At 38.4% G+C, this 26,272-nt stretch overlaps 1 protein-coding gene across 5 annotated transcripts in view; it reads right to left on the bottom strand.

Moving 5' to 3' along the window:
• LOC124161986 (proton channel OtopLc-like) overlaps window positions 1-26,272 on the bottom strand; it is a 243,758-nt gene that overhangs the window by 40,805 nt on the left and 176,681 nt on the right. For 2 of the 5 annotated variants that reach the window (XM_046538282.1, XM_046538284.1), the window contains 4 exons: window positions 12,231-12,602; window positions 9,100-9,214; window positions 5,629-5,731; window positions 2,084-2,446 (listed from right to left, as the gene is read on the bottom strand). In XM_046538282.1, the coding sequence (XP_046394238.1) occupies window positions 2,084-2,446; window positions 5,629-5,731; window positions 9,100-9,214; window positions 12,231-12,602 (953 nt within the window). The remainder of the gene's footprint in view (window positions 1-2,083; window positions 2,447-5,628; window positions 5,732-9,099; window positions 9,215-12,230; window positions 12,603-26,272) is intronic. The other 3 variants (XM_046538285.1, XM_046538286.1, XM_046538283.1) reach the window with 2 other exon arrangements.

Genomic DNA, 26,272 nt, shown 5'->3' with positions numbered 1-26,272 from the left:
TATTAAACGTATTCCGATTTATCGCCGCACTGTAACCACATAACATATTGAGTAGAGTTATGATTGAAGCCAGTGCAGGCGGACAATTTACTTCCTCGATAAAAGTCTTCGATATATAAGCTTTAAATTGGATTAGGAAGGAAAATTCTACGTATTGTTATAGCCACAGGCTAGCAACAGCGTTGACTCAAATTATTTCGCACAAAGATATCGGGAGAATGCCAATCTTATGACTTGTAGCATACGAGCTCTAAGTAATTTTACGTGGCAAGTTGCTTCATCCGGACATCAGAAGCTGTAGCACTACTATGTGGTAGGCAAGGAGAAGTCACCACCAGTGGCGTAGCCAGGTGGGGGGGTCCGGACCCACCTCCCCCGAAATATGTAAACAATTATTTTCCTTCATAAAGGAAAACAAAATATTGAAAAATGAAGAATGTACGAAATATTTCTTTAGCAAATGAATTTTTTTCGATTGTGAAAAGAGTTTAATAAGTTGAAAACCATCCTCTTAGTACCCTGTTTTTCTAAAATTTTACCCCCTAGTTTTGGACCCACCCCCCGAACGAAATTCCTGGCTACCACTGGCCACCACATTACAATCCCGAGCTAGTCGATCGAGTCGCAGCTACTCCAGTTTTGTAAATATCAGACATGATAAAAAAGAAAAGAAATACGTTACTATGAAAAGGCTATGATCCTTTTCAAATATCTTAGCGTTTGGCCCATTCGTGCAAGGTCGCAATATTTGGAGCGGTGTCGCGGCAGGCGGTCTAATCCACGACTCAAGGAATTTGGGACTTGGAGAGAGAGACGCGGACGTTCCAATTTTCTAAAAAGACTTTGTCAGAGCATGGAAACGAGAGACTGTGTCAAAAATCCACCTGGCATCACAGTTAACTTACGAGAGTACACCACGGAGGTCTGAAGGCGACTGAATTTTCCGAGGGGTAGGCTCCGCCTATCGCAATTTCGATTGGCTCTCAGGAAGTCACGTGCCCTCCGTCCTCACCCCCCCAATAAACTTGAGCCAGCCTCTCAGTCGCTCATATATATGAAATGAACTCTACCGGATAGGAGAGAGGAATGGAGAGCTGCGTCAAAACAAATTTAGGATTGTTGAATAATGATGATGATGAATACAGAAGAGCATCGATTATCCGAAAGTCGGTCATCCGAAACGTTGGTTAACCGCAAGCCGAACGAAAGCCGAACCACGACGAAATGTAAAGTTAATTTTGTACTGTTTCTACCATATATAAGTCACTGAGTGGATATTGTATGTACTGTATGTGCAATCCATATTTAACGTGCTACTTACACATGATACTTTGTACTCTCGTGTGTTATATAAAAGTATTGAGTGTTTCTAGACCAAAAACATGTTTATTTTGTCCAACCTATTCCTCTACCTTCAACAAAGAACTAGACATTGTTTCCAGTGATGTTCTATTACCCGAAAAATCGATTATCCGGACACCCCTCTGCACCAATGGGGAACATGCATGAAATTTGTTCATCATGCTAGTAAGTCTCACTGAATAGGCAATTTTATCACGAGTCCAAATATATGTGCCAAAACTCTCCTTGTACCCCAAAAACGTCATTAAACGCTAGCTAAAAATGCTCGAATACCGCTCTAAGTCACGTAACCTAAAACGCATTCTGACGTCACCGGACGGTACACCATACAATTCGCTGAGAGAGTGGAGCGGTAGGGCCTTATATGCAAGATATCCAAGTAAAAATAGCAATTATTTTCGCCAAATTTGCGTTTGAGCCCCTCAATATTTTCTATGCACTTCCTCAGTCTGTCATCAGTGGATAACGTGCCGTGACGTTACGCTCCGATGACGTCGTGTTTTCAAGCAACCGATGAAGTTTAATTTTGAAAAAGACTCATAACTCAGCTAAAAAACATTATTCATCCGCCAGATTTTCGGTGAGTTCATTTGAGTAAGGGACCTTCTTATTATAGTAGCTACTTTTAAAAAATTATGCATGTTCCACATTGTATCGGGAAATCGACACTCAACTGTACATAAGGGTACGGGTCTAAGAAAGTGTTGTGCAATCTACATACCGACAGCTCCCATGCGCAGGTAGAAGCTCCCGTAGTGGTAAGTCCTCTGGGACAGGTACGACCGTCTCCTCCGCCTCGGCCTCCTGTACTTGTCCCTCTTGGACTCTTTGGCCGTCGTGCCCACCTCGCTCCCGGACATCCCTCCGCCCATCGCCGATTGACCGAGGGCCGCATCGGCGCGGTACCGCTGCCCGCCGCCCTGCGCCGCCTGCTGCTGCATGCCGTCCTGGTGGTGCTTCTTGTAGTGGCGCGGTGGCGCGTAGGAAGGCTGCCCGTTGCCGCTCCTCTCCGTGGTCGAACTGCCCTCTGTGTCCGTCTGGTTGCCGCCAGAGTCGGACGACACTGAAATGCCACGTGCTCGCTCTGTGAAAAAGATCCAACGGCTTCCATCATGAAAAGGGTGACCGAGTGACATGCAAGAGATTCGTATTTTCCCCCTTTTAATGCGTCACTTGCAATCTATCTCTCCGTAAAACACTCTCGGGACCGCTACCACGTCAGGAATTGGAATGCTTTCGACGTTTTGACGAACTACTCGGCCATCGTGTTCAAGTCTGGTAGATTTCTTTCACTATAGAGTAAGTATCTCTTTCTTTTATTTCAAAGTATTTGAAAAAGTTTTTGCAAAATGCACATTCTTAGCTTCTCACTAAAGAAAGTGTAGAGCAAATATTGTTATAAAATATTGATGTAAATGAATTATAAATACTACTTTAGTTGTTTTTTTCATGTACGCACTTAAGCTTTGTTACTATAGATTATCAAGGTAACACAAAATGAGCTACACTATATGTAAAGCATAATGTATTATTATTTTGGATGGTAGCCCCAAACAGGTTATCCTTCGCGGCTACCAAAAATTACTCAATTTTGCTATTGTCATGTAATTTGTGTGTGGAGTAATAAAATTATTTATTATTATCATATTATATTTTGTCTCTATCTATATTTATTATCTCTGTTCTTTACTCTATTGTACCTAAATTATTTTACTTCACTTAAGAAGGAGTATCTGTTTCGTCTGTCTCTAGCTATATTTATTTTTTTCCATTTTTTATGTCTTTACTGAATTCTACCAAAAGTTAAACTCTTAATTTACATAATTCCTGTACATAATCTTTTTCGTATATCTTGTAGTTACACTATGCTAACAGTGAATATTGATTATTTTCATAGTTCAGAACGAAAACGAAATGTTAAAAATCGAGGAAGAGAGAGGGATAAGCGGAGGAGGGAGAGGAGGATCCTGAATAGGATTTACAGGATTTGTAGAAGCACAAAGAGACGTAGACATTGTGAATTGGGAGGAGGTCCTTGTTTGGACGTGAGGTAACCGGCATCATCACACATATTCCACGTACTAGAAGACAACCTTAACCGGTAGAATAATTTAATGATCAATATATAATCTACATTCAAAACGTGGTTCTGTCGAAGAACGATGTAAGGAATGAGGAAGTGCAAGGAAGAGTGGGATAAAAGAGAAGTCTTTTAGAAACCTCAAGAAGACGGGACAACTTAACCGGTCACGTAATGTCTGGTTCTGGCGAACAATAGCAGTGAAGATTCCATGGGTCTTGCACCGGGTAAGGTCCTCCATATCTCCATCCAACGTTTCATCAAGCAACTCGCCCATCGCCTTCAGGGATTCAGGAATCCAATGCCATTGATACACCGAGGCATGGACGAAATCTGACTCAGTCGGTCGTCGAAACGTCGGAAGCAATCCAGTTCCAAAAACGCGGTGGCATCCACGATAGCTTTTCACGCGGTCTACTCGCCGGGAGAGAACCCAACCCCATCCAATCTCCCCCTTCTCTACTTTTCATGCGGCTCATGCTTCGCTCTCCTCCAGCTGCAGGCATTCGCGAGGACGCTGACTATGTTGTAGGATGCGATGATTTCTCCAGATGGTTGCTACCGGAGCGCGGCATGCAGGACGAAAACACATACAAACATCCTAGGACGTGCACAGGCACACATAATACAGGTGTCCCATTTATCTTGACCACCCGAAATAACTTATTGTCCAGATGCAAATTCAAAAATGTGTCAAGCAAATGTCCATTTGCAGTCAGGGGGACATTAATTAGCATGATTGCCTTCCTTGTAGCTTTGATATTTACAAAGATATGAACATCGGTATTTCTTTTTTAAATGGCACCCTATATTTTTTATTCGGCAATTCATTTCCTCCATTTAAAAAAGACATACCGCTATTCATATCTTTGTAAACAACAAAGCTACAGGGATGACAGTCATGCTGATTAATGTCCCCCAGACGGTTAATGAACATTTACTTGACACATATTTCTGAATTTGCATCTGGACATCAAGTTACTTCGGGTGGTCAAGATAAATGGGACACCCTGTATTTAAATCGATCTGGTGGGTAATCGATAAACAACTGCACTTGGAAAATTAAGGCAATTTCCACCACTATTTTTTTACTACCCTAAATACGCAAGTATAACGCCCACTTATGTAATACGCGAAGGCCAGTATGGTGGGACATGTTGTAGTAGCTATTGTATTATGTAATTTCCATCCTAGTAAAGAATCATTTCACTGATTTAGTATTTGAATTATTACAGATATATTTTATGGAGTTCCTAGTAATTAGTAGTGGATTACCTAGAAATCATAGAATATAATAAAGATACAAGGAACTTTTGAAATTCGATTTTTTCATCTAGGCGGATGAAAATTTATATTGATATACCAATTGACATCGTATTTGAGCGTGGAAATGCCAATGAAAGTATGGGAAAAACTACTGTCGACCACGATCGCCTATGCCTAAGCATAAAAGTTTTATGAGAAACTTGATTTCGCAAGGTATGTGTTTTTTTTCGCAACGGAAGGTAAAATAAGTTAAAATACGATCGCGCTAAACTTTATTAACACAGGGAGAAGTGATCAGACTAGGAATCCGCAAATCAATGCATGAAAATGTGGCATTGATTTACATGAGATTAATTATAACCCTGGTTTTGTCGTATCAAACCTTCTTCTCCAACATTAAAGCGTACATAAGTAGAATTTAGCTTTAATTATTCATCGTTAGGTGCACTACGCAGGGCCAAATTATTTTATGCAAACAACCGGTAGACCGCATTTGACAAAAAAATTGGAAAAAGGAAAATCAGCAGACTGTTTCTCTTGCATTCACATCGATCACTCTTAAATCCAATACATATGACGATTAAATTTAGTGCTCCTCTATAACGTCAATTCAAAAACATTAGCATGTAAGAAAATAATTTTAAATGAGGAACACATTGAAGTATTCAAACTACTACTTGACTACAGACTGTTAACAACACAATAAATCAGTAATAATTGTAAACAATAACGTATTTACTACTCCCATTACTCAAGCAAAGGAATATTTATGAAAAAGATTGGAGGTGAAAATTATCTACTTGTTCCAACAGATACAATCAAGAAAATGGTAAGTACTTATAAACTCATTCCGTATAATGAATCGCAATATGAAAACTCACGCATGCATAACGTCTCAGTTGGTTACACCGTTCACTTACTGAATGAACTCATCACTGAGTATGCTGCTCGATCACGCAAAAGCATTGCGTACATATAGAAGAGGAAAAACATACTGCCGATGTACAAGTAGAGGTAAAATCCCTGGAAAGGAAACAATTGAATATGAGTGAATCATCACAAAAAATCATACACAGAAAAACTCGAATATAAGCGAACACACTCATACTGCTGGGATCCTTGATGTCCATGTAGATAGAATAAATTACATCTATCTCTTTTCATTCCATTATGATAAATTAGCTGGATCTAAATGCTAAAATTATTCAAAATCATTTTTGCATTTTTCCCACGAAGAAAAATGTAGTATTTTCCTCAGACGTGATGTCCAAATACCAGATAACGGATTTCTATACTCTTAAAATTACTAGACAATGCTTATGACAGTGGCGGATACAGATGGGGGGCGCAGGGGGCGCGCGCCCCCCCCTTGCGGGTGCGCTTGTATTACCGAACATTGCAAAACCACAATTGTAACTTTTATGTATCATAAGATGGCATTGTCTTTTACATGTTTATAATCACTTTAAATAAAATTTTCATATACTTTGCCTGTGACTTGATCATCTTTTATTATGATAAAAGTAAAGACAACTCAAGATATGTTGCGCCCCCCCCCCCCCCCTTGAGTTTTTTCTGTATCTGCCACTGGCTTATGATGAAACAAATACAAAAATCTACGTCATTTCAATCAGAATAGCATGGAGAGAATCAAATATTTTAACCTCCCCATACATAGTTCATAGAATTAAACTTTTGAGTTGTTGAAATTTCAAACTATCGATTAAACACATTATTCAACTTAATTTTTCGGACATAATATCGATTGAAATCAACTTTAACTACTTCCAGCACATTATATAACTTTAAAACAGGGAAAGTGGGAAAACCAATCTTATTCCAAATAACATGGATTTGACTCCATTCTTTAAGGTAGGTAAACGTTAAACTTCTGATAGATGTATTAGCAAATATCCGTTCTTTTTTAAACTTTTTAGATCACCTCTGTGGAAGCACGTTAGTACTAAAATAACATTCCGGAAGATTCTGTCACTACATATACTGAAATGGAATGATAACGATTGCGAAAATTTATTGACCACGTGAAAAAAATAATCGATTACTCTTATCAAGGCCTCATTACAATGAAACGAGGGATATTTAAGAGAGATACGACATAAAATTTCATTCCTCCGATGCATGTAATCTACCGTGATATCACTTCGGCTATAAAAATTTTACTTTTTTCTCTCACGAACGAATAAAATGAGCTCGCCATACAGATTGAAAGATCACAAATAGGGATGTAAGAAATACTTTTGAGGACTTACCGTTGTTATATGGCTGAGAGTCGAAAGAGATTGGGTATTACGGTCAAACTGAAAAAATATAGGGTAAAAGAAATGCATTTGAAGTAAATGTCTACTGTAACTTATGACGAAAACGGCATACGACAGGTTTAAGTACAGAAATATTATTTCCCTGAGTATCCAACGGACATCTTTAAGCCCTTAATTTAACTCAAAAAACAAGAGAATGAATATCGCCCGATATATTATTATTTGGTTCTAGAAATCCCAGTTTAGACGAATGTTAATGGTCAATTTTAACCTAATTTGAAAAAGGCCAGATTGACGCCCATGTGATGCCACTCCATGAGACGTCACAGGGACCTAGATGCTATAAGAGTAGTCAGAAGTTTTACATCGTCTAAGATTACCAATGCTTGCATAAGGCACAGAGCTCAGAGAAACATCTCAAAATAATCACCTATTAAAATTGCCCATGGTCGGAAAGTTTCCTTCGTTTGATATGGTTTTATAATGCTTATTTAAGCCAAGCGCTACCTGCTAGCAGGGTACTCTGCTGCCTGCTAGCAGCCTGCATCGTAGCGGCGCTCCATAGCCTTGCACCAAGGTGGCCCTACACGGCGGGAGCTGCAACCAGAATGACGTCACACGGGCTTTTCCCAGCATTCATACTTAGCCGCCGCGTTTTAAAGCGCTTGAAAATTTTCACTTTTCAATTAATCGCGAAAAATGGATATCTTCATTTAAAAATCTAAAAAAGTGAAATACGTACTCCAGGAGTAATTACCTTTCGATTTAGGCAATTTAAAAAAATAGGAAACCACCCTATTGCCACTACCTATTTATAGAGAGGATTAAAAATTAGAGAACCGTCTCTGAATCAGGATAACAGTATTTTACCCATTATTCAGGCTACCTAATGATAGTAAGTTTCACCACATAATAGGGACCTAGTTTCACCAAGAACAGTGGCATGGAACCAGGTCAAAGAGACACGATATAGCACACTCTCACAGCAAGTCTTTAAACATAGGTATTTAGTTCTCCAAATGACATTTGTATGTAAAAACCTTTTTATAAACTGGTGATGAAATTATTTCAACCATTCGTAAATGTGAAAAAAGCTCCAATACGTACTATCAGCCTTTCGTCGTCCAAAAATACAAAACAGCGGAAGTCTTATAGTGGAAGAAACCATATTTTTTCCCCGATGATTCGGATTTACGAAGGTGTGTTCTGGGCTAGTGCTACAATTGGCAGAGAAATTGAGGAGATATTGATAACTTAAAATAGATTTGAGATCTCGAATATACACGCACTTTCGTCAATCAAAGGCTAACAAAATTTTGCGCGAAAATTCCACAGAGAAAAAAAATAGTTTCGTCTTGACCGGGATTCTTACCCAGACCCCTGACTTCCGGTCAAGTGCTTTAGCCAGATAAGCTACTGAGGCGTCATTCTCCTCCATTGAAATTTGTGGGCTATACCGGACAAGATGATTTTTTCTCGATGGAATTTTCGTACAATTTGTGCATTGAGGGAGGCACCGTGATGTTACTACCGTGGATAGTCCCGGTATATATTCTTCTTTCACGGAGTATGCTGCTGGTGGAGTCTTCTCGGGTTTTCTACCGGGTGAGTTGATTCTAGGCCGACTAGCATTGTAGGGCCTGCAATCAAATCACCCGGTGAAAACCCCGAGAAGAGTTCACCAGTCCCGATAGAGATCACCGGGTCAGTTGATTGTAGGCCGACTAGCATTTTAGGGCCTACAATCAACTCACACACTGAAAACCCGAGAAGAAATCACCAGTCCCGGTAGAGATCATCGGGTGAGTTGATTGTAGGACAACTTGGATTGTAGGGCCAACAATCAACTCAGCCGGTGAAAAATCCGAGAAGAGTGCACCAGTCCCGGTACAGATCACAGGGTGAGTTGATTGTAGATCGACTAGCATTGTTGGGCCTACAATCAACTCACACGGTGAAAAACCCGGTAAGAGATCATCATTCCCGATATACTTTTATTAACCCATCAAACATTTTGAGATCCCAGCTAAATGGCTGAAAAACGTTAAATAATCAACTTAAATAAACGTGGCGCCTGATATGCCACTGAAAATCTCAAATATTATATTTTACCTCATAAAAAGATGGTGGAATATACGTCGAGATGACTTCAGCCATGGGGAAGGCTATGCCCATAACTACGAGAAGTTTTCCGTAGAGAGCGGATAGAGCAGCAGTTAAGGCATCTCTGGAAAAAAATTGGAAATAGATGAAATGAGAAAAAAGTCGGAAACAGGACAGACAAGTTTGAGAAGAATCAACAATAAACCCACAAAAAGCTATGATGGAAAAAATGATTTAAAAATTCAATCATAAATGCCAAAATTTAATGACAAAGTTGCGAAAAAAAACTGCAAATATTTTTGCAATGAATAAACTTTCAAATTCAAATTCGTAAACTCAATATACCTACACATGTTTTCCCACATTAGCAAACCAAACACTTGAATGAACAGCGCTGATTAGAAAAACATTCACAGAACAACATGAATATTAGGTACATACTGTTATTAGCATAAAATGTTTAAAATAAGCATACCAACTACTTTAATGAATTAGGATAAAAACAACATAACATTCAATTTCAAACTCTACACAATGTTAATATAATCTCCCATAAAAGCGACTATGTTATTCTCCTTACGAGGAAAAAATGGTTTATCTAGTACCAACAACAATACTAAACACCATGTTAATTCTAAATATAAGAACGAACACAGGATATAATACTTATCTCGTCTAAATTGTACATCCTAAATGGAAATAGCTGAAAATAAGAGTGAGTCTAGATGGAAGGGTTCACAAGTAAATTGAAAAGGATAGGAAAAAATAGGATACCATAGGGGGTTCATAGGCACAGATCACACTCCAAAAACTACTCATACTGTTTCAGCAACCTAATCGTGACCGTAAAATTTCAATCAATAATAATACCATACAAATGTTTCAACAGGTCACTTTGTCACTAAGTTCTTCATTAGTCAATGGATTGCAAAGAGCAGTTTTCAAATCAAAAAGAGATGCTGCAATTATGAAAGTTGTTTTACTATTTTTTCCTGACTAGAATTTGTATTAGGTGAATTTTTAAATGGGCATAATAAATGATACTATTTACTAATACTTTCAAATATAATTTTGTAAAAATAAATAAAATATTGCAAGTAATGGAATACTATGGTGTTTAAAATAAATCCTTCAATTTAAAAGCATACATCGATGAAACTTTTAGAAAGAGAATGTATGACGTACACCCACTTCAGTGAGAGACATTGTCCACTCCACAAAGAGAACTAATTGACTGGTGGAGTTATCAAGTAAATTTGGAAAAAGGTAATTTGTTCAACATAGGATGGTAAAATATCGCTGTAAAGATCAATAAATTGTCGTCTTTAGAGCAGATTGGCACTGCGATAGCAGTCACATCCGCCTTCATCTTCGGTGTGAAATGGATAGCACAATCATATCCTGTGAGACCAGTTGAGGATTAGCACTACTTCCAAGTATCTTAGAAAGAGCAATGACTATAAACCGCTCAAAATTAGGGACATCACCGCCATGAAAAATATAACATAAGTATCTTCTGAAACTTCATTCTTATTTCTTGACCTGGGGTCTATGGTTGGCATCGATCAGATTTATTCTGATCGTTATTCATCCTGAGAGATTGGCACCGCGATCAGAATCCGTTGTTAGAATTGTTTTATTCGACGATGTATTGCGATGGTTCCTCACGTCACTGGAACGATTACTTTTAAACACAACAAACTCCAAACTTCGCCAAAGATTACGAATTAACCACTCACAATGAAAAACGATATGGAATAATACTGATCAGTGCCAAGCAGAACCCAACAGTTGAAAGATTTTATCCACTGTACTCGCGAATGAATGACTCAGTCCTTTAGTTACAAAACCTTTCACTTTTACTTTTAAAATAAGACGTTTGCATATAAATTAGTAAAGGTGAGATTTTTTATTTCTTTCCATATAGATGGCAGCCTTTGACAACGATATTATCGATTTTTAATGTCCAATCGACTGCCGATGATTGATTTTCAATTACTGACGACCAACCATCCGATGGTCGAGCATTAGTTAATCGAAGATGTTCAGAACACGTACTACTGTTCTTAAGGTAGTGAAATAAAAAAAGCATTAAATAAATTATGCATAGAGACAATTACGGTTTCTGCGAATCATATTCAGCATCAGAAATCGTGTACTACTCTGACAATTTCAATGACACTGTCATGGGACTATTTGCAGTACGTGTCCCAATGTAAGAAGCCAAGATGTTAGGCGATAGCCATCTACAGTCGAGATTAATTTGTAATCGATAGCTATCGACAGTCTGACAGAATCGATAATACCTTCAACTTACAAATATCACTAACAATATAACATTGTCAGGATGCAACTACCATCGGCAAGAAATGTCCATAGTTGATCATAGATGTTTGACCTCCAAATACAATAGATTTTTATAGAATTTCAATCGAAGCTAAATGACCACTCACTGTCGAAATATAAGAACGACTTTTACCGACCACGATAAAGATAATGATTTTTTTTTAATCATTGAATTAAGTCCATCTCAAATAACGTGCCTCTTATTTGCTAATTCGGAGTCTTCCAAATCATTATTCGATCTTTTTTTTGAAGTCCACCATCGAAGGGAGACCTCATTTTTGAATTCGTCGTCAAAAAATGCTAATCGAAACAAACCTTCAGAGAAATCAATGATTTGCGAGTCCACTTCGTGAAATGCTGACGTGATAGATTAGCAAATAAACTTTGCTATATTCCACAAGGTATTTATTAAAAACTCTTCCGGTTTCAAACTATTAAGGTCACTATCAAGAGGTAAAAGAATTGTCTAAAAATATCCAACGATGATACGATAACGATAATGATCTCTCTTTTACATCTTGATTATGGCCTGAATTATACTTTCTTATATTCCACAAAGTATTTATTAAAAACCTCTACCGGTTTCGACCAGACGGTATCAAGAGGTCTGGTCGAAACCGGTAGAGTTTTTTTTATGAATACTATGTGGAATATAGCAAAGTTTATTTTATAGTCCTTCAAACCTTGAGAGATCGAGAAGAGTAAATTGATTCCAAAAATCCGTCGATCAGGAGTCTGGAAGCTTCCTCGACTTTAGCGAGACAAGAAGAAGCATTTTGCACACCATTACTCACGTTCCGAGCTTCCTCCAGTTGTCTGGCTCTGCTTCTATTCTGGCGATGGGTGCTGGGGATGGAAGGACAGGGGGCCGGGGAGATGGCATGGGGTGTACGGTGGGCAGGTGGGAGGGGAAGGGGTGCGGGGGCGGAGGGGTCGGTGGCGGTGCCTCCACGGCCGCCGCCGCGGGTGGAGTCGGGGGCAGGGTTGGTTCGGGAGCGGCTTTGATCGCCGGGGGTGGCATGACCTGATGGTGGTGGTGCTGTCCCGGGCTGTGGTGTAGGCTGTGGTGTGGATGGTGGTGCACGTGGTGTGGGTGGTGGTGCTGGACGGCCACCGGTGCCATCTGGGGGTGGTATAGCATAAGGCCCGTCTGCGTGGGGGCTATGCTGCAGAAACAACACACATGCGGACAAAAGGCTCAGATTTAGTGCCTTCGGCTCGTATCGCGCATATAATGTATGATGTACAGTAAACCTCGCTTATAACGAATTTCGCGGGACCATCGTTCTAAAACGGTATTTCGTTATATCCGTAATAAAGGATTTTGCCAAAAATGATATGATACTTCCCCGGCGTATGCTGTTAGTGAAGGCTGCTCCACCGGGTAATGTTCTCCATAGCTACCGACGTTTCGGTGTACGAGTCGTACTCCATCCTCAAGGCAGAATCCCTGCTCTGATTCAGCCCTGAGAAAGGAGTACGACTCGTAGCCCGAAACGTCGGGAGCTATTGAGGAGATTACCCGATGGAACACCCGAGCAGTCTCCACTACAAGGATTTTGCCATATGTATCACAGGTTTGTCGAATAATATTCCGTATATCGCCTTTATTTAAGCAACTGATCCGTAATATTTAGCATGAAGATCTGAAGCTCCTACCCATCAAACAGCTGTAAAGGGAAGGAATTTAAGAATAATGTGGTGATGGCCACACGTAAGAAAAATTAATGATAAGGTAAGGAACGCTTAAATACTGAAGGTGGCAGTAATTTATTAATAGAACTGTAAATAATCCCCCAATATTCGAATTAGCGGGGATTTCGTATCATCGAAACTCGTTACATGTCGGGAAATTTACATTGGCTATCATAGTAAAGTCCAAGGGAGCTGGAACTCACCTCGTTATATGCGGGATTTTGTTAAATACGTCATCGTTATAAGCGAGTTTTTCTGAATATCTCGTCTATGTACAATCCCGATGATCAACGCAATATCTCTCACTATTCAGGGCATTCATAGCAAGCGTGCGGGTGCCAAACCATTAGTTTCTCTCGGAAAACAATCTAGAACTCAAAGCACTGCATGAAGCAAGTAACTTTGTACGCGGTCACGCACATGGGTTCTAAGTTAACTACACCAACGGTGAATTTTGCCTTGAAAAATAATTTAGCATAGACGGGTATGAACTTAACCAATTACCAGTAACACCTACAAGCCAACTTCATCAAAGGTGAATTTCAGTCTAGGTTTCCACACCTTTTTCTTTCCGAAGGTGGCGTCACTCATTTCCGTTTTACCTTATTGCTTTCGATTGTGAAGATATTTAACTGCATAGCTCCTATGATCGTCTTTAGAATTCCAGTGAAATATTTGGGTGATGCATCCGCTTGTTAAAGAAAAATTTAGTGCTTTGCCGAAGAATTGAATGCGTGAACAGTTATCGGGATCGCCAGCGTGTCAGGGAATGCATTACTGCCGACGTTTCGATGTTCGACTCATTGACTACAGCCAATCAGGAGTCACCAGACCATCGGATGGACTGTACAGATGTATATAAGCAAGTTTAGTAGGAGCTAAAGTTATCACTCGGCACTCATAGCCCTGAGAGAGATGGCCGAATCGGACATCGAAACGTCGGCAGTAATTCAGTTCCTTACCCGGTGGCGATCCGGAGAACTCGTCACGCATAAACTCGTTTCTTCAGAATGGCCCGTGGTCATATTGCGACAATGGGCGGTAACGAGACCAGAATATAATATTTTTCAAAGTCTTAGAGTGACCTTGATGGAAAGAATGAATTTTCAGAGCAAGCAAATTTTACAAGCTAGTAAAATTTGAACGTGATCAGATGGCGACACCTAAGGGATTATTTTTGTCAGAGGGACAGAAAAATGTATCATGTTATTCAGACTTATGTAAGCATGTCCTTTCTCCTGTGCCACAATGTGGACATGAGGCGCAAACACAATGTTCGCGAAACCTAACATGAAATTCACCGAGTAGGTGACACTATGGCTTGATGGTGGAACTGGTACCGTAACTGCCCAGCATTGGGAGATTCGGGTTCCATCGCGACCAAGCCAAATGAATTTTTCAAGGCTTCTTTCACCCTCAATGTGTAAATAATAACTTATTTTACCCTGGATAATTCTATCTGACTCCATTGATCACCATCGCTACTTGATCTAAAATTATTGGCGAAGTATTTTTAGCTTTGTTTCATATAGTAAAAAGTGTGCATGAAACATAAAAAGTAGAAAAAATACACAAATAAAAATTACCAATTGACCAATTACAATTATATCAATAAATAAAATCGTGTGTTGTAAAAAAATCAAGCAAAAATATTGAAATTAATCTTAAAATAAAAGTAAATGCATGAATTTCTTTACTTTAACAAATTAAGGAACTACTAGGTGAAGTTTTATTATAATTATATAAAGTTTTCAAAATATTTCGACGATCTAAAATAAAAAAAACAAGTCATTAGGTATCTAATTCATAAAATCATTCTTTGATTGTATAAGTGGAAATCCATGCATTCTCATGGAATTTCATCTCATAAGGAGACTTACATGAAGCTACAATAAATCAAACTTTATACTTCACGACCCCTTATTATATATATATATATATATATATATATTTTTTTTAATATCACGAGATGTGGGTCAAATGTAAATATTATTTATTTTTTCAAACTTTGCCTACGTTTAAAAAAAGCTGCAATAAAAGAACAGACATTACTTACCTTAGCAAAATTTATCATAATTCAATAAATGACATAACCAACAAAGAAAGAAATCCAAGCAACCAAATTGTAAATAAATAAAAACAACATCAGACTTAAAGGTAAATTTTGAATATGTATTTCCATGTATTTTAATGTATAACAACTGTAAAATTGCCTGTATTTAACTAATTTTGTATCATACATTATCATTTTTATAGCCCTGAGGATGGACAAATATAATGTCCGAAACGTAGGCAAAGTTTGAAAAAATAAATAATATTTACATTTGACCCACATCTCGTGATATAAAAAAATATATATATATATGCTACAATAAATATAAAATGCAATTCATCAATTATCATTACTTCATTTTCAAGTTCAGAGAGGTACTAACTCAAGTATTTGTTTCACAATAAAATAATAATGTAAATTCTGTCCCAGAAAATTTAATGAGGGATAGAAAGTATAAAATTAAAGGCACCAAAGAAAAAACCGTCAAACCTATGATACTGAAAGAAAAGATAAAAAATATTAAATCATAATTTGTGCACATAGCCCTGTTATAAAGGGAAAAATCAGATCCAAACGGTTGTATGCATGTTGGTGTTCAGGCATAATAATAGTTTTTTACTTTTGCAGGCACTGATATAATATCTAGCCATCGGCAATGTTATTCGGTACTATACTAGATAATTAGAGCACTAAACTGGTTGCCTAGTTGCGCTGTGCCACGCATGTTAGCAGGGGAAAAGGAAAACGATAATAGTGCAGAGGTCATGCAATGCATTCAGCACATCTCAGCATTCTCATGAACGAGGCAGCAAATGCAGGTACACGTCGAAGAAATAGGTATTCGCATAGTTCTCGCAATTCCTGGCGAGTCGTAAAATTACTTTAACCGATGTCAATACATGACATTAATCTATAAATAATATGGACACTATGCGGCTTAAAGTTATGCATAGATTAATTCTCATATTGTGTTGGTTCGATTAGAGAAATATAGAACGCACCGGCTGAATGGCTGGCGTACCTTCCAACCGAAGAAAATTATAACCATCAGAACTAAATCTGAAATGGAGGAATTCTTCTTGTGCATGTAGATGCAAATAAAATGCTAAAAATTGAATAACTGTATGCAAAACCTGCTATAGAGAATCAAATGTGGCAGAAAAATGCAAGCATTAACGTGAAAATACTTTTAATTAGATAATGTACCTGATTGGTAGTGGAGAGAAAGTGCTCAAAAAACGAAAACATTCCCCACACAGACAATGGTACAATTTACCTTGACAACATTTTCTAAAAATTTAATCAAGACCACTATATGTAGACGTGATAGAAGAATTTAGGTGAAAAGGAAACAATTATTTTCATTTCATAATATTTCATACACATGAAGTACACGAATTCGCAAATTTTGATACCGACCCGAAAAGTTGGCGACGTCATAAGGGATGACAGGTAGAGGAAACGTAGATATATTCTCTCAAGACCATTTGAATTTATATAATGGTACGAGAGCAGGTAGTGACTACTATGTATATTAAATTTGTGGCGTATGAGTCTGCGTACTGTTTTCCCCCTCCTATTCCCCAAGAAAATTTAAAATTTCGGAAAAATCGAATGTTTGGGCTACCCTTCGTCACACATTCGGTACATGCTCCCGAATCGTTTGGCTCAGCCAAAAGCTCATCACACATTCGAAAACTGGAAAGATGCGCAATTTTGATATCGTTGTTTTCGTTTTTCTTTCCGAAACGGCGGCTCCTCAATGACGCGTCAAAGTTGAAAAAGGTTTGAAATATTCACAAAAACACATGTTCCCATAGTAGGTAAGGAATGGGCCCTCCAACTTCTAACCCCGCGCCGGCAGGGACACCTGGTAGAACGTAACGTATCCATAGACTCACATTCAAAAACTAATTTTCACCACTTCTTAACGAAGTACGGCATCGATATTCACGTGGACGATAGGTGACCGGTGGTACTACACACCGTTTCGTGGTTAACGCAAAATTCTCCATTTCGAACGGCTATCATACTTGGCGAAGCCGTTCCCAGGAGTAGGCCCGGAGTCCCGCGGCGGAGCTCCCTAGCGAGCTGGCACGAAGCGCCGCGAGAAATTACTATGTAATAAGTGTTTCCAATGGCACTCTCCAGCAACAAGTGCAACACTATGGCAGGCAACAGCGCCGAAACGAGAGGCGACAAGGCAACGACCGGTAGCGCAGCAGAGTCAACCTGGCTGTGGAAGAGGCAGGTTGGCACTGCTAGTCAATAAATTAACAAAAACATCCAAATGGTAAAACGCTGACGACTGTTCAGTTGTGTTTTCGATTTGTATGTAGAGGTTGAGCCGCGCCTCACCAAGCGATGTCACTTAACTTTTGATTTTTTTCTCGTTGTCCCTTCCAGCGGGAGTGAATGTTATTATTTATCTTCCTTTGAACACAGAGTAATGTGCTTTGGAACACGAAACGGTGTCATCTTCCTGTCGTATGGGCAGTGGATACGAAACCCTAGGGCGGGCTCGCGGGTTACTCTCCTGGGCCGAGGTCTGAAGCGTTAGCTTATCACCACTGCACCGCAGAAGGGGGAGGACAAGGTAGGAAAAAGGAAGAAGGCGCCGCCGCGATAGGAGCCCGACGACGCCTCCTGGGACGGGATAGGAAAGGAAGGGATGGGACGAGGAATCCAGCGCCGTCACAAAGGCGGGCGGGTCCTACTATTAGCGAAACCATAATTTAATGTTTCTTCAAAAAAGAAAGATTTTCCTTTGAGGAAGGAAAATCCTACGATTTTTCGTAGATTGTCGAATGGGCAGTTCACATCGGTGAGTTGCATACGCCCGCAGTGCTCAACCTACTATTGTAGAAGAGTTTTTACAGCTCACAATCAACCTATTTTTGTGGCTCAACCTATTCTTTGTGAATTGCTATTTTTCTCTTCACAATAAAAATTATGCACAATACACTAAAAACGTAGGATTCCCGCTATGAAGTCTACAGCAATCGCGAGGTTAAGGTAAAAAAAATGAAGGACAAACTGAATATTCTTATACTCACTCAACTAATTGTAGCTCCCAGTCATCCGGTAACGGTGCCGACCTCGTCCTGTAAGTCCGTAAATATCCTAATAGTGGAGACCTAGACATCTTTCCCAACTTCGCTCTTCAAATTCCACATGAACAACTAAAATTGGAAAGGTGATTTCTTACGACTCATAAGATAAAGGTTGATATAAAAAATAGGATAATTTGAAAATAACAATGGAGTGGGAGGGCTGAGAAAGAGCAGCGAAGATAATGAATGTTTGCGCGTCCTTTTTTTTCAAGTCTGACTTTTATCTTCAAAGGAGAATTTCATCTCAAATCAGGCAGATAGCGTAAAATCATGTCATGTGACCATCACCGATTTCTCTTAAAGTGATATTCGTGAAAGTCCCAAGGACCTAGGTCACAATGCTTAGATGGATTACAATGGAATGCGATATGCTTGATTGTTAAGGCCTGTTTACACGGTAGATTAACACGTACGGGTTAATGTATAAATGTATGAACGCGAGAATAAATGCCAATATGCACCGTGTAACCACCCAACTTGTGCGAATGCATGCACAGAAAATAGAACCTCTTCTAATTTGGGTCATGCATTCGTACATGTTCCGCTCCGGTCCTCCAAAATCATTCACGAAAACAGACATTAACTCGTACGTGTTAATGTATCGTGTAAACAGGCCTTTAGTGATAAATTGAACGGAGGAAATGACACAAAGTACTAGAAGTCCCACGTATATTGTCCCGGTGAATGAAAGCTGCGATGGAGTTGGAGGATTTGTCAAGCATTATGCCACAAACTATAACCTGAGAAATTCCTATTCTGGGGAGTGCATTCAGAACAGGGGGTCCTTTGTGGAGCATGTAAGTAAATTCTTGCCTAATTTCAAACTTTTACATTTGCCACTTGATAGCAATTGCAGAACATTTCAGCTAGCCGCTCAGAAATTTTAAAGAAAATAAAGGGTGGCTTATTTAACAATAAATTGTCGAATAATTACTCATTTTCATCGTTCAAATAAGTCCTAATAGTTTATTACTGCTTGAAATTACTTGAAAGTTATGTCTAAATGTGAAAAAATGATTTTTCTTCAAAATAAAACACAAACCACTTTTTGTATAGGCAATGGTACCTTAGTTATTAGCATTTATGTTATTTTTTATTTTTTACACTAAGGCCTGTCTCAGCAATATTCAAAGGATAATTAATTTACATCGGTTTGGTTTTGCACTAAGATAAAGTGACCATATTCATCATAAGAAAACTCTTTTCACATATATAACTTTTAGAGAAATCGGTGATGGTCATCTTACATGAATCTACATCATCTGCCTGGTTTTAGATGAAAAGGCCCCGAAGTCAGCTTGTGCTACCGGGAGATGCGGTAAGATAATATTTAAAATCTGGAGTAAAATTTCTAAAATGACAATTAGTCGGCGTATGCCTGAGAGATTAATCATGCACTTGCGTACGCATTGTTTGATCCTTAGAAAAATTATCGTCTAGATTAAGGGAATTGATTACAAGAGTCATAAGAATAAATCCGAGACAGTGTTGTTACAAACTACGTTCCGAGATGTTTTCATTAAGTAGGTTTGGTAAAATAAACTTTTATTATTTTGAATGTTAAGGACATTATATACTTTCGTCACGTTTCACATGGACGCGGACAGTCCGCGTTCCGCCCTACGCCAGCGGGGCGACGACGGCGGTCGCTAGTGTTGCCGCGAGACGAGACGAGACTTTCACCAGTCTCGTCTCAGTCTCGTTTCCTGACCTCTTCCTTCCGCTTTATTCCGGTGATTCCCCCAATGATAAGCCATTTATTCATGCAATAGCGGAAGGTACCCGTTAAAAATTCAACGGGGAGTTATTATAAACTCTTTAAAGACCAACCATAAGTTACCAACTGTTTTTTTATTATTTTTGCGTATATTATAATTATTTTACAACTAATTATGAAATAAAACCCGAACAAAACATTTTAAATGCGTTTTAAAGGATGTTCCCAAGTGTATTGTTGCCGCGAGACGAGACGAGACTTTCGCCAGTCTCGTCTCAGTCTCGTTTCCTGACCTCTGGCATCGTCTCGAGTCTCGTCTCGGTCTCGAGATTCGAGACCAAGACCAGTCTCGAGACTCGAGAAAACTATAACAAATATCAATTAAGGACGTATATCTATATTTCGAGACTTTCGAGAGTCTCGTGGAAGTGGTATCGTCTCGAGTCTCGCGGCAACACTAGAGGTCGCCGTTGTGCACATAACATTGTATAAAATGTCGAAAAGTTTCCTTTAAATAAATTAATTAAATTTAAATAAGTTAATAAATATAATAAAATGAGTTTACATGTAATGCATTTAAATGTTCTATGAAGCTCAAAAAGTACCAGGTCCGAAACTATATGTAGTCTGGAACTTAATGTAAGCTACTTAACAGCCAGTTTGACTAGGATTCCTAAAATTAATTTTTTTTTATCATCATACTGCATCATACTGCAAAGCTCATTCAAAAAAATGTTTGCGTCGCCATAGCCCAGTAACTAACGAGTTGCGATGCAATGTTCATTGACAAAAATGCTCACAATTGTCTCCCCTACCCCTTCCTGAAGTACTGAAGATTCCCCAGAGACACCCTGTATAATAATAACGAAGAGCATTCATAATTTCGGCCCACAAGGAGTGTTAAATATGGATTAGTTCCAGTAGATACCATGCAACATTACCACAGGATACCTATGTTACATTTATAGCATATGGATACCCGTCAAATGAAAAATTATAGTTTTAATAACTCCTTGCCACATTGAAGGACTAATAACGCAAGTTGAAAGCTTCATTTATCTAAATTCAGCTGTGAAATTAGGTACTTCCGGGTTATTTGAAATTGTAGTAATCCTTAAATACCATCAGTCATAAAGAGGACGTGCCTAATCTGTGTTTGATTCGGGGCAAAATACGCAAATAGCATCCGATAAGATTATTTCAGCATGTTGTGAATAAAAGATAACATGCGTCACCGTAGAGCCGCTAACATTGACCTAATAAGTTTTCCTCGTGATGGATACCTCGTTCTCCATCAAGACCTTGACATTTCTGTCATAATTTTACAATTATCCTGAATTGTAGTTAATTTTCCACGATAGACATACGGTTTAAAAGACTAATTTCCGCCAGTTTCCCTTGTTGATATTATATATTCACAATGATCCCCAAGTTAAAGTTATGCGTAAAGGATTACCTTACTTTTTCATAACTTAATAGACATTTCCACCATTTTATAACATTTACAGCTGTTTTCTTTCACTATCAACTGTCCACAAAATATATATGTTCTCACCGGATTTACATTTTAAAAAAAACCTAAGCTGCATTTATTATTTTTTTCTCCTAATTAATTAGTGCTTTCCATTTAACATACTTATTAAAACGATGGAGGAGGAATCTAGGTTTTCAAAAATATTTTCAACCTACCGTATTGCGATTTTATATTAAATTATTTAACTAAAGGTAGGTTGAATATCGTTGTTAATCATTTTATGGAGTGTCATACTTCTTTTTAAGTGCTATTTATGCCAATCATCCTGTTAAAAATTAGATAAAATAATTTGTTAGCATTTATATTGCTGTTACAACTTTTCAAACAATGCTGTTTACTTTGTAGCTGTCTCAAAATTGTCCCTGGACAACTGGTAAAGGGTATGCTTATTCTTTTTTCTCAATAAAAAAGCATATTATTTCCCCTTACTTGCCAAAAAATTGAGTAAAGTTTCACATTTTACACAATTACACGATAAAATGTGTGCACAAGGCGGAAAAGAGATGTTATACGCTGATATCGTTACTGTCGTCATGCGGAAGAGATTAAACGTCGTCTGTGTCTTTACCATCAGCAGTATAATGCACTGATTGCTGTATACAAACGAATTTAAAGTTTCCTTTTCAATTCACCTTTTTTCGGCCAATTTTAGCACTATACGTATCGCAGCGCAATCGCAGTTTGTTATAATAATTGCAATTTAATTTACTACTCGCTGTAAAAAAACTAATCCATGCAAGAGAAAAATTCATGTATGTTATCCAATGCAGTGAGTACTGATCTATTTTTTAAATGTAAATGCAGTGGGACATCAGAATGGCGAAAATATAGTTTTTTTTTAATCTAGCGCGCGAGGAGTCCCCAATTAAAAGGCTGTACGATGCGATGCTATTCTCTTTACTAGTTAACCGCGCCGTACACATCGCGGCGAAAGTTCACGATCCCAACGAGACCCTCAAGGGAGTAATCAAGGCACTGATTAACTTTCGGACCGAAGCGTGAATTTCCCCACGCTGAAATCCGCGGACTAGTCGCAGACACTCCCGAGGGAGTCCTCTCCAAAACCACCCCGCCATCTTTTTCACACCTCAGTCGAGGGAACCACCCCAGACATCCCCTTCGCTTTCACTCCCGTCACTTCATTATAGTCTCTACTTCGAGGGGAGGTTTAAGCGGGAGAGGAGCATCGTTAACGGCTGGAGTGGGATGAGATATATCCTTAGGGAAGCTCCGAGACGGTTTAAGAGGATGCGAGCAGTACTTGAAAAAAAGGAGAAAGCGACGGATATCTGCGTGGATTCTTTTCGGGGTTTCGACCGGTTTAATTCGTTGTACAGAGTGCGTGGAATCTCATTTTAACCCGGGAAAAGGCGCGCGAGGTGTATATCACCCCATGGTCCTTCTATATTTAATAAGAATTATTATTAGTATCAATTTAGTTCGGTGGACCTATTTAAAAAAGAACACAGTATAACTATTTGAACGTAGGTTTTCGCAGCGAGAGGCATCGTTGCTAACGGTTTCCGGGTGCAGCTGCGTTGTGCGCTTTGTCTAATAATAAACTTAATCGCCTGATGATGCGTCCTGTAACGGTCGCGAAAGCTTGCACGACAAAGCGCAACACGCAGATGCACCCGGAAGTCGTTAGCAACGAAGTATAACTATTTATTCCAAGGAACTAGAAAAAAAATATTTTCTTTGGGGTGTCAATGATACCCCACGCGTCTTCTAATGTTACATTTTGCCGCGCGCCCTCTCCTGGGTAAATCCTTTGCGTTTCAACGTCGAGGCTGGCTCGACATGCCTAGTCCAAGCACTGGGTCCAACGTCAATTTGAGCTCAACATCACTATATCTTTATATAAGGGGATTATACAAGGGCAATGTTTCGATAGATGTCAAACATGGATAATTTTCAAATAATAAACTCTTTAATTGAACCTATAGCATAACATTACAATCAGTGGAAGTTTACTTTAAACATTAAATAAAAACATTTAAAAGGCACCAATGAATCCAATTATCAATGAAGTCAATAATCCCTTTTTTTTCTAAAAATTAATTTGGACCAGATTGTTTGAATTCTAAAAAATGGACCGCAAAGGGTTAAACAAAATAAAGAAATTGTAGAATGAGAATAAACTAAAACCCGGACACTGTGAATTAAATTGTAGAATTCCTCCCTTTTATCCAAATGACCTATATCGTTGGCTATGTTCTAGCAACACGTATCTCAAAATCTGTTTTCTGTCTCAAATCAGTCCGGTCTAAATTAATACTGCTAATAAAAATTAAATTCAAGCAAAAAAACAACTCTTTGTTAGCAAATGTATGCTTCTTTTTCAGTTTTATGGTTTTTAATTTCAATTAAAATTATATGCAAATAAAAAAATAAATATTTTTTTTGCTCTTCTGAAAAGATGCTATTTTTGTGTTGCTAGAACTTAGCCATCGATATATTTCCGGCCGATCAGGAGTAACCTGATTGTTGTAGTTATTTATAGTTAAATATCAACGGTTTCTGTTCAGTCAAAAATATTCATTCGCTCTAATGACGATGGATCCGTTGAAACGTTGGTGACGTACAGGGTAGTGAAAAAAAAAATTCTTGAAAATTTAATCCTGTATAGCTGACGAACCAAAATTACGAATTAAACTTTTTTTAAACCACGAAAACTTTCACCTAATTCGTTGTCAACAAGTTGTTTGTCATGAGTTTACCCTATTTTAAGCCATTAAGGAAGTGCCGATTTATAGAGGGAGTACTGTATTTTTATTATAATAAAATTATACCACCAGTTAACATAGGTTTACGAGAAAAATTTAACGATTGACCCCGGCTTGCCTTCCCTTCCAATCTTGGCTTCCCTTTTCAATTCGAACTTAGGCTTAATATCTTTCGCTCTATCTGAAAATCGTATTGAAATAACTCCTGAAAACTAAAGTCATTAAACTACTATTTTAAGTGTATGAAGACAGCGATTTGGTTACGATATTTTGATCACTAAAAGGCTAATAAAATATAGTAAATACTTTAGCTCTAGTTGCTAACACAAAAAACAATTTTGCTGTTATTCACGCCCTTTCTCTCGAGAAAGAACTACTCTTCGCTAAATCCCGATAATCTTTTAGGATTCTTCTTATCGGATTATTATTCTTATCTAATCAGGTTAACTAAGATATCGAAAAAAATCACTTCACTGCAAAATTAATCTGATTTCAATCCTATCTCAGCTTTTTCTCGGCGAATAATATTAAAAATAAAACATTTCTATGGCCAACAAGAGCATATTTTGCAATTTTTACATAAATAGAATGAATTTCCAACTCAAAATCATTCAAAAAGCCCATTTATTCTCCGAAGACCACCTGAGCTTTAAGTATTAACTTTCTCAGCATAGCAATTTAAGTCCATATAATTATTTAATTTAGGAGTGTTATCTCTTGGTATCTCTTTCACCCCAACTGAAATTATCCCAGCGTTTTAGATGGTTAATGTTTTAAAAAAATAACTGAAAACTCGTTAGGACGATATTTAAATAAGACCACCGGAAAATAAACTTTTTTAAGCTGTCGCGATTGTTATGCTTCTTTGACCAAACTGCATTCAATGTACGAATCAAAGGTAGCCTTGCGACACTTTAAGCGGAAGAAGAGTTTTCATTTTTTTTCTTTTATTACACTTGGAGGCGCCTGTCAATATGCATCCCACGTTGAACTTAAGTGTATCCCGCTGCCGATGTCCTAAGGGACGGTTCCGCTTGCCTCAAGAAGAGAATTTAACCTTCGGCCACACTCCTTCAGTTATGGTAGCCACCTCACCTACATTCAGCCATACGCTGTTTATGTTAGGAAGACACTGCTTCCACGGTAATGGCGATTTTGAAATAAACAGAAGCGCGGAAATGTCACATAAGGGCGGTAATTTGATTCGATAATCTTCAGGTCAAGGGTCTCCAAGGTAGAGTTTCAAAACGAATATCGTTGTTTTAACGATTTATGATATAGGTATATAATACAAAAATTACAGCTCTAAACCGTGCTTCAAATGAAAAAGCAACTTAAAAAGTTTTACACAAAAGCCTACAAGTTTTCAACGTGAGCACCTCTTCTTCACATGGCATATGCCAAGACGATGTGCGAGTTCTTCCCAAACGTTGAAAAATGTCTCTCGATTAGTAGTTATAACAGTTAATTCAATCGTGTGTCTTAATTCGGAAATGTCAGCTGGTAGTGGAGGCATTATCACCAGGAGGATCAACAACCGAAATAATACGGAACTCACGTTGCGCAGTAACTATAGTTACCATCTTTGCAAAGTGTGAAACAAAAAACGCTTTCAGTCCAGTCGTCATCTTTTCTACTAGCGCTTTCTAACGGATAGTGGCGGAAACATTGGGTACATACGAGGTGAGTTCAAAAAATATCGCGACTTTTGTGTTTTTTCAAAAATTATTTATTTATTCATGAATATCTATGAGTTCTTGCCACAGGGTAGAACGGTCAATAAGGAATATTACCTGCAAGTTATGCGCAATTTGCGCGAAGCAATCCGCCAGAAACGCCCGAATTTGTGGAAGAACAAAAATTGGCTTTTGCACCACGATAACGCCCCTGCTCACACATCGTTGTTTGTGCGCGACTTTTTGGCCAAAAACAACACACTAATGATGCCGCAGCCACCGTATTCCCCAGATCTGGCCCCCTGTGACTTTTTCTTGTTCC

Source organism: Ischnura elegans, chromosome 7 (genome assembly GCF_921293095.1).
Source record: "Ischnura elegans chromosome 7, ioIscEleg1.1, whole genome shotgun sequence".
Lineage (NCBI taxonomy): Eukaryota > Metazoa > Arthropoda > Insecta > Odonata > Coenagrionidae > Ischnura > Ischnura elegans.
This window is presented reverse-complemented; position numbering and strand designations above follow the sequence as displayed.